At 44.6% G+C, this 16,869-nt stretch overlaps 1 protein-coding gene across 2 annotated transcripts in view; it reads left to right on the top strand.

Annotated features, from left to right (window-relative positions):
- DCLRE1C (DNA cross-link repair 1C) overlaps positions 1–16,869 on the top strand; it is a 403,712-nt gene that overhangs the window by 335,237 nt on the left and 51,606 nt on the right. For both annotated transcript variants that reach the window (XM_078674195.1, XM_078674196.1), the window contains exons 11-12: positions 4,737–4,791; positions 14,680–14,768. In XM_078674195.1, the coding sequence (XP_078530321.1) occupies positions 4,737–4,791; positions 14,680–14,768 (144 nt within the window). The remainder of the gene's footprint in view (positions 1–4,736; positions 4,792–14,679; positions 14,769–16,869) is intronic.

Raw genomic sequence — 16,869 nt, forward strand, 5'->3', positions numbered from 1 at the left:
GTCCGTCTCCTCCGTGGGCCTGAGGGAGTAAGCAGGAAATCCCGCTGGTGCGCACTTTGAAGTCCGTCACGGCTGTAGAAGGGGGCAAGAGCTGTACCTACGTCACCGGCACGTGGGGAAAGGGATGTCCCTGTATACGGGCGCCAAAATAATGTGGTAAATAAAATATTACCCTGGCATAATTTCTAGGCATTAACAATTAGCATGTATCAAATGAGAGGCAGAGAGTCCGTGGTGTCCAAGTTAAAAGGGCTTTATTTACATAACTCGAGTTAGGGAGAATCTGTTCCATCACCACTGAGGTTCAGGAAGGGTCTTCTAACATTTAATAACAAAGAACAGTATATATACTTTTTACTCCTTGTACATAGGGAGCTCGAGGCAGAGCAAGACAGAAAATGAGATAAGAGCATGTAGGCGTGCATGAGGGTGTACACTTGATGAGTCATAGGTAGGTGATAGGTAGGTGTCATAGGTGGGTGGTACACAGAGGAGGAGTTTGCATGACCAGCTGGAACTTTGCCCTACTTGTGTGCAACTTGTCATGACGTGCAATTGACGTGCAACTGGGAGGAGAGCTGACTTTCAGTCTAGCAGAGAGATCTTTAGTGTCAAGGCGACCAGCACATCTGGTACTATCTGATATCTTGAGTCCGGGATGTATTATCTGAAGCAGAGGTTGCTCATCACTAAAAGACAGAGAAAGCATATATTTCTTCGTGCATTGCATGAGCTTTCTATGGATGCAAGCACTGTAATTCACTTAAACAGAGACAGAAAGGCTGGGCCCTATCTAAGCAGACGGGTTCTGTTTATTCTTGTTAACCGGGCATGCAGATAACTGTTATTCATAATACTGTCTTGGCAACCCTTACTGGGCTTCTGTCGGCTGAGCTAGAAGCATGCGAGGTCAGAGATACGTAATTGCAGCTTTCAGTGTGTCAGGAGTCATGAAAAACCCTTATTTCAGAAAGTGGCTCAGCTGAACCACAAAAAAGGTTTCATCGTGATTTATTTAAAAGTGCACAATGTAAATACATGGGCCTTCATGTTAGCTTAATGTTTGGGAAACTTGATGACTGGCATTCTAATGCAGGACATGAATGCAGAGGCCTAGTGATTCAGGTCACTACAACGAAATATGCATGGGTGACATGCACATGCATGTAACATGGGGTACACGCAGGGGGCATCTTGGTTAGGCAAAATTTCATTTTCCTCACATTGCTGATATTTATTCCAGTCATTGCTGATATTTATTCCAGTCATTGCTGATATTTATTCTAATGTATTGAATCCGGATATTTATCCAGTATATTTATTTATTAGAGTCCAACTATTTATTCCTGAGAAACCAGTACACAGCTAATCAAACCCATGTAAGAAATGTGAATGTGATTACCTAAGTGAACTTCCTTCAAACCCAGAGAACTTTTACATAAACGAAACGTATTTTTCTATAACAGTGGTGTGGTGTCCTTCTTTTTGTGTGGTGTGCAGGGAGTTATTATTGGGTCAGAGCCGGCTTAACACTACAGCCTTCACTTGCCTCGTCACTTGAGCCAAGCTACCCCCTTTGTGCTGGGCTTGCCCATCGCAGGTCCAACAGACCTCATAAACACAAAGTGTTTGTTCCATTAGTAAATATGCCATAGACAGAACCCAACAAATCCAATGAGAATACATCAGCAGTTTACGAAAGTTGGCAGTTGGCGAACCCCCCGCCTCTTTCCTACAGCCTGCCAGGCATAGATTATCTAGCAATCATTCAGTCACTCAGGATTTGTATTGCGCAGCAGTGAGCCTGTTCCAGTCCTTTGCGGGCACGTAGGTGAATAAGCGTCTACCACTCTTGCTTCAGCAGATGCAGGGGTTATGGGTAAGAGAGAGGGAGGTAAAGTGCAGGTGACTGGGGGGTTGGTGGAAGCTCAGGCGGTGGTTTATGTATGCTGGTCCTTGATTGTGTAATGCTTTGTAGGCATGGGTTAGCATCTTGAATTGACACCTCTTGTGTATGGTTTTGGTTGATGTGGTTCTGCCTGGGGAGGTTGAGAATGAGTCTTGCCACAGAGTTCTGTATGGTCTGTGGTCTCTTCAGTAGGTGTGTGTTGATTCCTGTGTAGAGAATGTTTCCGTAGTCTAGGCGGCTCGTGATGAGGGCTTGGGTAACTGTGCGCCTGGTGCTGACTGTGAGCCAATTAAAGATTATTCTGGAGTATGCGGAGGGTAAGAAAGCAGGCTGAGGATACTGCATTTATTTTTTACACAAATAAGATAACTTTATTGTTCAGTTGATAAACACTTACAATGTAACACAATTTAATCACCGAATAACACATCAATAAATAGCATCATAAAAACCACTTCTGACAGTTATAATCCCCAAGATTCCCTTCATAAACCTCAAAAAGGGATGTTTAGCTTGAATCCAGTGTTATATAATGATTCACAACTACAGCCCCCCAAATATTAATATAATCTAAGTACCTAATCCCATGTTGAGGCTAATTATAAAAGAGCACCAATCTACAATTCTTACAGTTCAAAAGGCTTAATACACTAACTTAGTGTTATTACACCTAAACTGTATCTGCTGACAATGTTATGATTTAATGACAATTTGTGCAAAATAGAAAAGTGGAACTTGCCTCTGATAAAATCCTCTCATCTTAAAACTAAATAATATTTGCAGTGAGAACTACCTAGTTTAGCTTGATCAGTCATGCATCTCAATAAAGTTCATTGTTCGGAATAAAACATTATCACTCATACAAAATTAAGACCAATTCATATATTTTTTTCCTATTTACTTTAGCACAATATGAATCGGCCTCATACACAATGCATGTACCACTGCCAATAGCCATTACAACCCCCGCTTTGCTAGTTTGGACTCCGCAATAGACATTAATTTTAAAATATATCAGCAAAATATCAAATCCTCCCCTTGGAGACAGGCTCTAACTCCTTGCCGACATGTTTGTATAGTGTTTCTGTTAAAAAAAACTGTCTCAACAATCTTTTACTCTCTTCCATTAGGGCTGGGCAGCAGCAGACAATATGACAAATAACTTCCTTGTAATAATTACAAAGACAACATGATGTCTCTTTAGACAATCTCCTCCAAGACGGTGAAGTAAAACGAATTTGCAAATCTCCAAGTTGGAAGCGCATCAGCTTTAATTTTGGTGTTAATCCATTCAACCCTCCTAAATTTGACTGAAATATTAAGGGGCCGTATGAACCAATAACCTTCCATGCATGGTCTCTTTTAGATCACACTTCCTTATCCATTAAGGATGAGATTTTATTTTTCTGTTCCATTTATAACTCCATTAAAGACAGTTTAAGAAAAAGTAGAAAGGGATAAAGCCCAAAGCTCCTCTGCCTTAAAAGTGGAAAGGGCCAAGTTAGAATACCCATGTGCTGCGATATTCTAGGGTAACTTATTGCCTTCGATACAATTGGACTGAGCGTAGATCTGAGATAATTTTTTAACTTATAACAAAATGCCCCAAGACTACTTATGCACTGCCTCTGAATGGGAAACTCTAAACGGGTTTGGGCTGGTGAAGCCTGTCGAGGTAAATTAAAGAGGCACCGATGAGTTCTTACCATGGCATTGTCTATAATTTTATCTGCTTTTACTCTCAAGATCTCAATGCCATATGTCAGAGAAGGGGCATGATGAGCAGCCTAGAGTGGCTGCAGAGACAGGCTGAGTATACTGTGATGATCTGGTTTTTCATAGGGAGGTTGCTGTCCAGAATGATGCCAGGAGTGTTCTGTTGGTGTGGGTGAGGCTCCCAGTTCCACAAGCCACCAGGAGTCATTCCACAGGGAGGTGGTGTTGTTAAGATTAGTACCTCCATTTTGCCAGTGCTAAGTTTAAGGCAGTTTTTTTGCATCCATTGGGCGATGCTGGTCATGCAGAGGCGGAAGTAGGCCCTCCTGAGAGATGGTTCTGTTGATAGAAAGAGGATCAACTGGGCGTCGCCTGTATGTGATATGATGTTGAGTCCATGGGTCCTGATGATGTTGGCCAGGGAAGTCCTGTAGATGCTGAATAGGGTGGGGCTGAGGGCTGACCCATGAGGGACTCTGCAGATGATGTTTTTGGGATCTGTGGTGGAAGGTGGACTCTCTGGGTTCTTACGGTGAGGAAGGATGCAATCCATTTGAGGGCGTTCTCTGTGATCCCGATCTGATGGAGCCTCTTGATCAGGGTGTGGTGGGACACAATGTCGAAAGCTGCTGAGAGGTCAAAGAGGATTGGGTGACCTTTTCTCCTTGGTCTAGGAGAGTCCGGATTTTGTCGGCTGCTGTGATTAGGGCAGTTTCCATGCTGTGGTTTGAGCGGAATCCAGATTGGGAAGGGTCCAGAAGGTCATTGTTCTCCAAGTAGTCCATGTGTTGGCAGTTAAAGGCTTTTTTGAGGACCTTGGCAGGTAAAGGGAGCAGGGAGATAGGCCGGTGTTTCTTTTTGGTCTGTGGACAGGGTTTGACTTCAGCATGTTTCCATTGTTATGGGAAGGTAGCTGGTGTGATCAATGTATTGAAAATGGTGGTGAACTTTTTGCTGATGGTCAGTGTATATATACTTTTTCTGACAATTTGGGCGAATGATTGGACTTGAAAGTCCCAGCTTTGCTACCAAATATTTTGAGACAGTCATAATTTTTTTTTATTAAATTCACCATTGCTCTTTGGGCTAACCTGTCCATTCTCTTTTTCAGAACTGGAGGAAGTTCATACAGAGCATGTTTCTCTTTTCACTCTTCGTACAGTGAGGTATGTATGTGTTTTAAAACCCTGAGAAGTTTTGTGCTGCTGTTGTGCTTCAGTGTTTGCTGCTGTACATTATATTACACATATGACTTCACCACCACCAAGTAGAAAAGGCAGTCATAATTGTATATCATTTACTTCTCTTTCCTAGTAAATGTCTTTCTGGATTACATTTTATTTTACAGTGGCTGGTAAATATTATTTGGCTGTAGATTCCAACCGATCGTTTTAGGTCTCACCATTTGGTATAGTATAGTCCAATTATTTAAATGTATTTAAGTCGCAGAAAGTGAATAAAATGTATGTTTATCACAATGCCACCAAGGCGATAAATGCACTTACGAGAGTACATCTAAACTACATTTAACATTACCAACTTTGCTGCATCATTCTATGAATAAAAGCAAATGTAAAGAAAAACATTATTTAGCTTATGGACACGTCTGTATTGTATTGGGCGAGGTGATGTAGACATGAACTGTGTTCGTGCCAAGAAGATCATTCCTATTTTCACACCGCCTTCACCCTATTATACACCCAAGCTCTTCATGTTCCGCATTACCTGCTGGACCTGAAGTCTTGTCGTTAGGCCGATCAAAGCAGAATTGCAAGTTTGGCGGGTCACCTGAAAGAAAGAAGTCCAAAGTGCAAAAATCCAGACTGCAGAAGAGATGGAAGGGCCATCCACATATGCACGAGGGGTATTGGTATGGATTCAGGCGTGTCCCTTTTGTTGCCACACATGCGATCATGGACACAGAAGGAGGTTGCGTATTGGTGGAGGGATGCTCAGATGGTAGACGGTTGCTTATATATGCACCCAATGTGGAACAAGCCATGTTCCTTCATGCTCTATCTATGACTTTGGCCGGATGGAGTGACATACCCTGAGTACTAGATGGGGATTTTAACAGCGTCCTTGATGTGGGCCTGGTCTACTCCTTTCCGCCCTTACCTCGCACAGTGGCTACCTCTAATGCACATAACACTGGGAGTTAATGGATGTGTGGCGCCACCGAAACGTTAACACCAGAGTATATTCCTTTTACTCACATGCAGATGGACTCCATGTCCACATTGATAGGTTTGTTTGTACCCATGACATTACCCCCATATTACACGTGCAGAATGTCTTGGCCACACACACTGTGACCATGCCCCGCTCAAGTTGCATTTCTGCTGGAAACACATCCTGCTGACTATACCCACTTGGAGGCTACAGGCATCTGTATTGGAGGACCCCTGCTTCGTGCTTCAATCAATGATAATATCACTGTGAACATTGATATTAACACTGGTTCCACCCCCTCTCCCTTGATAGAATGGGACTCATTCAAAGTGTCTATTTGAGGGCACTGTATGGTTATTGCACTAAACATTCCCCGTCCTCTCACTAAAGACATTTCGCATTTGGAGGGTACCTATTAGTACTTGAGGAATCAGCAAGGTCCTCAAATACCGCCCAGAAGCAATTACACCAGTTCGGATGTGAACATATTGCATTGTTGGAGAGCCTGCGCTGTCTTAATTATGCTGAACACACTAAGAGAACACATGCAGATGCGTACCGTTCTGGATCATTTATGGCATGGCTGATACAACAGGAAGTGGTTAGACATCCTATCCTGTCTATACAGTTACTGTACGTTCCATTACACACTGTTGTACACAACTGCAACTACGGTGCCATTGGGGGAGAAAAGCGACTTCTTGGCCAGCACCAGAACTTAATGGGGTTTATCGCCACCTTTGAAGTACAGGAAGAGATTCAGGCACGTACCATCAACAAAACCCTATGTCCTGATGGGCTGCCATCAGAATTTTACAAAGTGTATGCACCTCTGATAGCGCCCAGTCTGATAACATTATATGGCACTGCTCTTACTGCTCTGGTAGAAGACTTACTTATCTTGCTGCCTAAACCGGGAAAGGATGCACATGAGCTGGAATCCTACAGACCTCTTGCATTGTTAAACACCAATTACAAAATTCTGCCAAAAATTCGAGCAGATCGACTGGTCCCTTTGGTTCCACAGCTGGTACACACGGACCAAATGGTTTTGTGCCTGCCAGGAACACCTCTTTGAATCTACACCATTGCTTTCAGGTACTTGTACATGCTCCACACTTGAGTTGCTTGGTTCTAGACATACATAAGGCTTTTGATTCTCTTGAGTGGCCCTTCTTATTTGAGGTGCTTGCCCGATGTGGATTGGGATCTCGCTGCCTCCAAACTGGTTAATTTATTGTGCACCACCCTCACAGCCAGAGTTAAATTTGGATGCCATATCTCAGATCCCATAGTGATACAAAGAGGTACCCGCCAAGGATGCCCCTCATCTCTCTTGTTTTCTTTGGCGATGGAACCTCTGGCGCATCTTTTACATACCCAGGGACAACGTTGGGGAATTCCCCTGGGAGATGGCACATACTCAGCCTCCATTTATGCAGATGACATGTTGCTCTATTTTAATCGGTTGGGCTATACCTCTAACTATTGAATGATTACAGCTTTATGTCAAAGTCCTTGAGTTGTTTGCAGGCTGCTGGTAGTTAGCATCGCACTTTAAGGGAGCCTGTTTGCTTATGTGCTTCTTCCAATTCTTTATCCCACCATCCATTTGTGACCGGTTGTCCCTCCGGTCCCTGAAGATCCGAGACGCTATAGCTATAAAGCATTCTTGATTTACTGCCTTTAATGTATTCCACTGCAAGGCAAAGGGAGTGTTCGGAATATCATTAATGGCTAGGAAGTCATGAATGGCACCTGTTATTTCAGTGACAGTGGCCATATACATAAGTTTATAGTTTAGGCGCCATGAGCGATCTTCAGGCGCAAGATTTGGCACGTGGCATATAATTATATGGGCAAATGGTCTGAGACTGCTGCCACTCTGATATCCACTGCCATTTTAGCACGGGGAAGTGAGGAAGAAATCTATTCTAGCATACATCTGGTGTGCTGCTTAAATTTTGTATAATATTTTGTGAGTGGATTGTGCTGCCCCCAAACATCTACTAGCTCCATATCTGCTAACCATTGTCACCTCACTAGAGAAAGCGCCCCCACCTGTCCTGCTCTTTGGGCTAACCTGTCCATTGCTGCATCAGGGACCAAATTAAAATCTTCCCCAGAAGGACAGCTGTGTCTGGAGTGACTAGCTCCTGCCTTTTGCGTCCCTAAGGAAGGCTTCTTGGTTGTCATTGGGCCGTAAAGGTTTGCAAGTGTAAATGTATAGCCCTTAATTTCAAATGTGAAGAGAAAGCAGTCTGCCTGGTATCTCTGCTTGTGTCTGGGTTACCCTCCCTAGAAAATGTGGGTCCAGCAGCACGTCTACTCCCACTTTCTATCCCAACTCAGGGCTAAGGACTGGCAGTCAAACCATCGGGAAAAACGTTTCCTATCTGCCCTTAGAAGGTGTGTTTCTTGTATAAGGCAGAGATCACATTTAGTTAGAATCCCTAAGTAAGGAGAGGAGCCCTGACATTTTAACTTGATCATTGAGGCCACGAACCTTAAGGCTTGAGATTTTAACCATGTGTTATAGGGGTGAGTGTAGCTAATGATGTTGCATTGAGCTGGGTCCGATATTGGCAACTTCTAGCGATCTGATTCTGATTCCATTGTAGTGACTGCCAAGCACGTGTTCAAATGTGAGTTGTCGAAACAAGAACAGTGAAATGTACAACTGTGGAGTTCCCTGCCTTGGAATGCAGTGATGATCTAAAATCAGAGAGTCCGTTTCATCAGCGGTTGATCATGTCCATCCTCAGACTTGAGTGGGAGGGGAGCTCCGCTGCTAACGATGGAGGCGAACACAAAAGGGGGTTGTTTCTCTGGGACCCCCAGGCCCAAAGAGGGATGGTAGCTAATGCTGTAGCATAGATGATCGTGGACGGCGGACATCGGTGGATCGACTGCCCCCTCGCCCCACTTTAGTCATTGTCCGGCTTAGAAGCGCTGTCTTGCCCCTGCAAGTGACTCAACAGAGCAGCCTGCTCCCGATGGCTCTCTAGTGCAGAGGGTTTGCGGAAATGTTTTTTTTGCTGAGCGGAGGAGATGACGTGTCCTGTGGATGGGGAGATGGGATGCCTCTGCTGGGACTGTGTGGAATCTTCTCTGAGGCTTGCGACCGGGCCCCCTCCAGGTTACGGACACTACGGGTCTTGTTCTTCGATACAAAGGTAATTCTAGATCTGATTCCTTTATCTCGGAAGAGGCTTGTGAGAGGGCGAAGGCTGCTGCAGCGTGGTAAGGTGACAGAAGAGAGGTCCTGTTATAGCCACACTTTTGCGCCTTCAAAATGAATGTCGTTCCTGTCTTGTATAGAGGGCATGATGACGTTTTTCTGCCGGTAGTAGTGGAAACAGGTAAGTATGTCCTGTGGCTGTACAAGAGATCAAGCCTGTCAGCCAGCTCTGTGGCTGTGGTGTAATATAATGTCTTGGTCAGCAAGGGCCGGGCCCAACTGGTGGAAAAGGCGCAAAACATAATCTTCTAACTTCCCTGAGTCTGCCTGCAGCGGGGCACCTTTGACACGGATGTTGGAGTGCCGTGATCTTTTTTTTAGATCTTCCTGCTGGTTGTGCAGATCAGCAGTCTTGACCCATAGAGCAAGTAGTTCACAGCAGTATTCTTCAAGTTCCTCCTCACGGGTGTCGCTGGTCCTTCACAAGGAGTCAACCCTCTGATCCAATTTGCTGATGTTCCTTCAGATGTCTTTGACATCTGATACTATATCCAACTTATGGGACGCAATGTTTTTTCTGACATTAGAAGGCTCACCAAACATGTCCCCGTGATAGGGGCATCACTGTCGTGAGGACCCGTCGAGGGAGTTGCAACATGGACGGATTCTGAAGTCGAAGCATCCACAGACTGGTCGGATTTCATTGCTGGTGGCGTAGTGAGCATATCTTTAATAGTAGAGTTGTTGCTGTGATTGCAACCCGAAGGCATGATGGCCTTGACTAGCATCCCAAGACCATGCAGGAGCACTTCTAGGTTCTACGTAGTGCGTGTTCTCTTCCTTATGGTGAATGTTCATGCCCCTAGTGCAGGGTAGCCCTTGCCGCTGCAAGTTCTGCTGTAGCAGGTAGAGCACACAACAGGGGAGTTAGGGGTGCTCCACCCAGTGCCCATGAGCTGATGAGGGTTATACTTCCATAGAGTACTTTGTGTCCGTGTGAAGGGCGATGGAGCCAATGAGCAGACTTTTTAATAGAGCCCATAGCTTGGACCAGTTCTGCCGGTGACTACCACAAGAAAGGCCCCCAGCAAGTCGGAAGAGCATAGACACAAACATGGTTCCAGGGAAGCGCCAATTCCTGTGATACTGTCCTTGTAGGTAGGGCTCATGCGACACAGCAGCAGAGACTGAGGCCAGTAGGCACCCCAACCAGGCCCCGCTCAGAGAGCACAGCGAAGTACATTTCATCTCGCATGGCTTCTCCATTCTCACTTAGCTTCTTACAGCGATAAATCGGGTACATCTGGGTCTCCAATGGCCCCCATATAGTGCCCAGTGCAGCGCGCATGCTAGTTGTTGGGGCCAGGAGGACTCTTTCTGTAGGCTATTAGGCCCTGTGTAGACCAGCAAGGGGGGGTGACTCATGTTATTAGCACATACGTGTCTGCAGCCGTGCCCTCTCTTCTCCCCTGGTGCCAAACTTTAATGTGGGATGAGCCATCCAGGTGCCAAAGCCGCCTCCTCCCTTCTTGATGCTGTGCAGGAGCCTTGCCCTTCACACTGGTGCTTAAAGGGGCCTTGAATGTTGCCAGAACCACCACCACTAGTATTTTCGGCGGCTGAGCTCCATAGAGACACATGTATACGGGTGCCATCTTCGACATGCCCCCGATGACAGCATATTAAAGTGCGCATGTCACTTTGGCTGGCTGTCTTTCGGTGGCCAGTGCTATTTAAACCTCTCCAACCCAAGCTGTCTTAGACAGCCGGCTGGAGAGAATTCCCAGGCACTCAGTGCCTGAAAGAGCACTAAGCCAGCCTGCTCCAACCAATCAGGGCACTTCTCGCACGCTGATTAACAGCATTAGAGCAACATCTGGATTGGTTAGGGGAGTTGGCTCTAGGGCCCCGGATGACTGGAGAAGAACACCAGGACTGGAGAACGTGCAGGTAAGTAAATATTTTATTTTTCTTTAACATATTTAAACCATATAAATAGTAACTAAATCGCTAACATATAATACATTATGTAAGGATAAGCCTGGCCTTAGTAAAGTCATGTTGCTAGTGGAACTCTTTTTGCTCAATATCAAATGACTAATCTACGGGTTGTCTAACATGATGGTCACTTCCTGAACTTGCATATGTGCTTCGAGTTGGCTGTGACCTGTTTTATTTCTTTATTTGCGCAGTACCATGGGTTTCAGGGTCACAATAGGAACCAGGACCAGGACATTGGATGTGGTGGGACTCTTAAAGCGATCCTTTGCATAGGATCATCAAACGCCTCTAATGTGTGTACAGTTTTAAACTTTTCTGTGATATGACAGTATTTTTCTTATAAAGATAAGCACTGAGCTGGACAGTAACTAATTGTATATGTTGTTTTACTGTTGACGTCTGAGTCCTTGTCCCCCTTCACCCCGACCCCACTTCTTCTCTGAGAAGCCTGAGTGCTGAGCCTTACTGCCCTGAGAGCCAAGGGAGGAAGGGGTGTACTTAGCTCAGTTGCAGAGCCATAGTAGAGCGGACCCCAGGTCACTAGGGGGGGAATGGGAAATTACCCCGACCACCACGGTTGTGGCCCATAATCCCCTGCTTGCCAATTGGCTGTCACAAATGGGGTCTTGACACCAACCAGATGATGAGCAGTCTGAGAAGGCATCTTTACTGATCTCGCAAATAGTGAATTCAAAAAAAATTCTCAATGTCTGCGATGTCCAGCCTACAATGCCTTTGCTACCCATCAAAGAACTGGGGGCATGATGTAAGAAAACCCATTTTTGAAAGAGGAAGTGCAATTTGCACACCGACTGGTTTGTGAATGGTGGTGCTATTTACCTATATACTGACGGGTCAGAATACAACTATCCATTTACAGAGATTCAGAAAATAAAATTGGCTACTGAATATTAATTGGGTAAACTGAAATTTATGGCCTCCTGTGATTGGATGCGAATACACGGTTCGAGGCCTGTACGAGGCAGTAGACCTCTGCCCCTGCATTTACATTCACACACATTTTATTTATAGCATCTTGTGTCCATTAAAGGGACACGTGCTGATTTTTAAAACTTTATAAATAAATAAATAAATAAAAAGAAAATCCCATTTGGGAACACATCGGGAACTTTCCTCTGCAGTTCAGTTACTACAGCAACTCGGGGCTTTTTAACTGTTCAGTGGTTTGCAACCACAATTGCAGTCACATACAATTGATACATGCCATGGCAACTTGTAAATAGGATTAGGCTGTCCCTTTGACTTCCCCTCCTATTTCCGATTCTGAAAGAGTCTCAAAAGTCATTTTACGAATTGTAACGATTATTTGTACCCATATAATCACTTTTTTTTTTACATGTATGGGAGTAATTGCCTCTTTCTTATTCCAGAGTATGACCTTGACACTTTTCCAGGGAAGAGAACTGATGGTAGTCAGAAACATTGAATTCGAAAGGAGTTGAGCAGTCCCTTGAGTTTATATTGAAAGTGGACTACAGAGACAAGACATCTCAGTGTAAAAGACACACAATTGATGGACGGAATGCAGAACAAATCAAAACATGCACCCCCAGTCAAGAGATCTGGGTTAAATCCATCATTCTTTTCTTCACCATGCCACGCCAGTTTAGACCAGGCCATATGCAAATCAGTCTTGACCCTGTGCCTCATGGGAACAGTCCAGCCTGAACTACCAAGCCAGGTCATCCCTGTACCAGAAACAAGCATCCTAGGACCGGTTTCGGTGTGGCAAACCAGGGATTTTTTACACAAGTTGAGTGGGAGATGAAGTTTACATGCAGGAATTTTCGATTTTTGGGGAGACCACTGTCGGACGTTTTCGTATGTTGGTCCAAAATAAGGGATGGTGCTTTATTTACTGAAGGTGGACTGTTAGGCATTGTGTTTAAGGCACAGTTTTGGATTTGGATGTTGTTTGTTCCGATGTTGTCAATGTTTCGTTATCCTATGTGCCCTTAGTGGGCAGCTGGGTGATTCTCCATTGAAAATGTCCTTGATGAGGCTAGAAGCATTATAAAATATTGTTGGTGGCTTGAGATTCTTGATGCTATGGATCAACCCGCTTTTCTATTATTATTTTTTTGTTGAAAGACCACACGTTGTCATGCTCTCTTGATAATGTCAATAAACAGATTTTTTAATGCAATGTCACACTTAAGCCCTGTCAAACTGTCTTAACAATGTCAATGAACAGATTTAAAAATTCAGGAGACAAGATTTGGTCAGTTGGCTAGCGATCTCCATTTGGCATCAGAATCTCTAAACCTCACTGCAGATATTTTATTATTTATATAGTGCATCTGGACCTCATTGGTGTGAGGGTTCTTTATATTGAAACATTTCCAGTTGCAAAAAGGGTTATATTGAGATAGTGAAGGTAGCAGAACAGCTCAACAGTATAGAGTTCCTCGAACAATTAATGATAAAGTATTTGGTGATTGAGTTCACGGATTTCCTGTGGGACGGGAGAGCAGGAGATGTCAGAGGACATGTAATTGTTTCTGGAACTTGGTGATTAGTGTCAGTATCCTGAAACCAGAAAAAGAGACAGTGAGGCACTTTGGGCCTGGTTCAGAAAGGGCCTCCGCATTTGTGGCAGAGGTCTCGCAGTCGCGGTGGAGGCCTCTCACTCGTGGTGAAGGCCTCGCACTCATGAGGGAGGCCTCTCACTCGTGAGGGAGGACTCGCATTCATGGGGGAGGCCTCGCACTCGTGGCGGAGGCCTCGGACTGGTGGCGGAGGCCTCACACTCGTGGCCGAGGCCTCACACTCGTAGGGGAGGGCTCGCACTCGTGGGGGAGGGCTCGCACTTGTGCGGGAGGCCTTGCACTCATGGCCGAGGCCTCACACTTGTGACCGAGGCCTCGCACTCGTGGGGGCGGGCTTGCACTCTTGGGGGACGCCTTGCACTTGTGGGGGAGGCCTTGCACTCGTGGCGGAGGCCTCTCACTTGTGAGGGATCCTCGCATTCTTGGTGGAGGCCTCGCACTCGTGGCGGAGGCCTCGCACTCATGGCAGAGGCCTTGCACTCGTGGTGGAGGTCTCGGACTCGTAGCCGAGGCCTCGCACTCGTGGGGGTGGGCTCGCACTTGGGGAGGGCTCGCACTCGTAGGGGAGTACCCACACTCAGGGCAGACTCTCCACAAAAGAAGTCTCATTACGGAGTCTGCACCACGAGTGCGAAGGCCCTTTGTGAATCAGGCCCTTTGAGTCCACGTGCTTCTGACAGCTATTAGAGCTTGTTTTAAGATAATGTTAGACACAACATACATACTTTGATTTCACCAGTGCTCTGTCCACATGGCTACATTCGTAAAGAGAAAGAAAGCTATTTTCCAACATATTTATCCTCGCTAAGAAGTGCAATCCAGGTGCTGGCCTTTGGTGAACCTAGGTCCATACCTAGTACTTTAGTCGCTAAGAGTTGGCTGCTCTTTTCTGTACACAAAAAATGTAATTGCATTGCACTAGACCTCTCAGGTTCTCACTGAGTATGTGCTAAATGTTCTGTTTTAAATACATAATTGATTACATACCTAGCCTAAGGATATTTTATTTTTGTTATGAGAATAGCACATTCTGTGAATTATATTGGAATGTATATATTTTGTATTTGTGAATTGTGACTATTTGGAAGGACTCAAATCATGCTCATCTTTTCCTGCCTATTTTCGTACAGATTAAAGATTTTCTCAAATACCTGCATCCAGTAAATGCATATCCCAACGTGATACCCGCTGGCAAAACCATGGAACATGTAGAAAAGATGTAAGTGCAGAACTGAAAATCATGTTGGTAGTAATTGCAATACCTGTAAAATGATATATGCTGAATTTACTTGCCGGGTTTGGCGTCTAAAGGCCTTATCAGGAACATGGAGGTCGAAACATGTTGACGAGTACTCCGACTTGATTATAAGAGGTTCGGTGTTTTCCATCCCCCTGCACAAACTCCTGTTTGTGCAGAGGTCCGAATACCGAGTTATCTACTACTTAAACTACTTAAAGCACCCAGTAATTAGGTACACCCAGCCGGGGATGCTACCCCGTGAAGAGCGACGTCTAAAATGTATGTGTAAAATTCCTAATAAACATTATTTGAAATTTTAAAAAAGCACCCAGTAATCACTAGGTACATTCAATACCTCACTGTTCATTAAATTAAGGCAGGTCAAGCTTGTAGAAATGTAAATGGGTAAAAGTGCACGGTCTTTACTGTACCATGTGGATGTTGGTGCATTAAGCACCAAAATCTGCATGCTATTTCCCAAAAACCCATTTCAGACGCTATTTACCCCACTTGATAGATAATGTACCCCAGCGTATTGGTATTTATCAGGAGCGATAAGTAGAGCTTTGATTCCAACACACTTGGAATCGGGGCCTCTGACATCAAAGCAGTGACAAAACAGGCTCTGAACCCGGCGAGTCTGAGCAGGCCCCAGCAGACATAGGATTGCCTTTTCTGCTGATTGCGGCTCAGTTAAAAGTCCAGGTGTTGAATCTTCTTGGGAGCAGGGTTCACACCTAGGCCTTGAAGGCGAGGTCCAGATTGTTGTGGGGAAGGGGGCAGGACACCAAGTATTAGATTAAATAAACAAATATATTATAATTGAGAGAATGCTTGCATGATGATTCAGGAGATTAACTCTCACCTCGGAATTCTGTGTATGACGTAGAGGTTTTGAGTTTGAATCCAGCCCTCAGTCCTTCTCTGGGCTTCAGATGGGAATATCATAAAATTAGGTAATAGTACCAATATCTACAGCGATTAGCTGCCATTGGAAGATCTACGAAAAACAAGCATATATTGTGAATCAGTGAAGGAAATGAAAGACTTAGGAAGGTGGTAAATTGAGGCAGGACACCAAGTTTGTGGTGAAAGGCTGAAGACGTGCTTTTTGTGTGTGACTGCACTAGGATAACCTCACAATTAAAGTCAGTCCTGAGAAGATCCTGGGTACTATTTGACATAAGGGTTGAAATGCACGTTGGTTAGCACTTTTGCTACATCTGGAATTGTTATTTTTTTATTTATCTTATAACAGGATTTAAATAAATAAAAACTGCGGAACCATAGCAGCTTGGATGGGCTTCTTTAATGAAGAGTTGAGATACTATAAACATTATTAGGCTATTGTTTTTTGTTTTTTAATCATGCGTTCTGCTATCTCCCTCAAAAAACACGTGAAAAGCAGGTTTCTTAAGCGAACTTTTAACAGCTGTCTAAATTATTAAAGGAAGCACTCGCTTTCTAGATGCCATTCTTCTAAACTTTCTGTCCTGAAAATCCACAGCCATTAGCTATTTATGGTGAGCTGTCTATTCTGATGGATGCTCCTTACAGATTTCTCACCTTTAGAAGAGCCCCTGGTGCCAGACTACACTGCATTTTCAAAGCAATTGCTCCCTCCCGCCGGTAGGTGGCGCTGTCCAACCCTGTGCTGGACTTGCGCCATTCTGGAAGTGACAGTGCAGAGTCGTATAAAGGTGCTTTCTGTGTCTTTCGAAGCAGTTATAGAGCTCTGCTTCTGTAGTAGGGGATCTCTGTGTGTAGTCATAATCTAGTGAATATTCCCGCCCATGTGCGTGGACCCCGGAGCAATTAAAAATAATCTCTTAAATTGTCCTCAGTGCAGTCCTGCATAGACACGTAATAGAAAATTAAAGACAATAACGCAGCCTATACCTGTAAGGCTACGTTGTCCAGTACTTCAACTAGAAATGCAAAGGAAATTACACCAACATCACATGCAACACAGTCGGTTAAGTTTCACCCAAAGAGAAACTTCCCCTTCACAAAATCCTTGGAATGATAGAGAGGAAGGGATGGACAGACAAGCCCCCATAGGCTGCCATTATGTGTCTGC

Source organism: Lissotriton helveticus, chromosome 1_1, assembly GCF_964261635.1.
Source record: "Lissotriton helveticus chromosome 1_1, aLisHel1.1, whole genome shotgun sequence".
Lineage (NCBI taxonomy): Eukaryota > Metazoa > Chordata > Amphibia > Caudata > Salamandridae > Lissotriton > Lissotriton helveticus.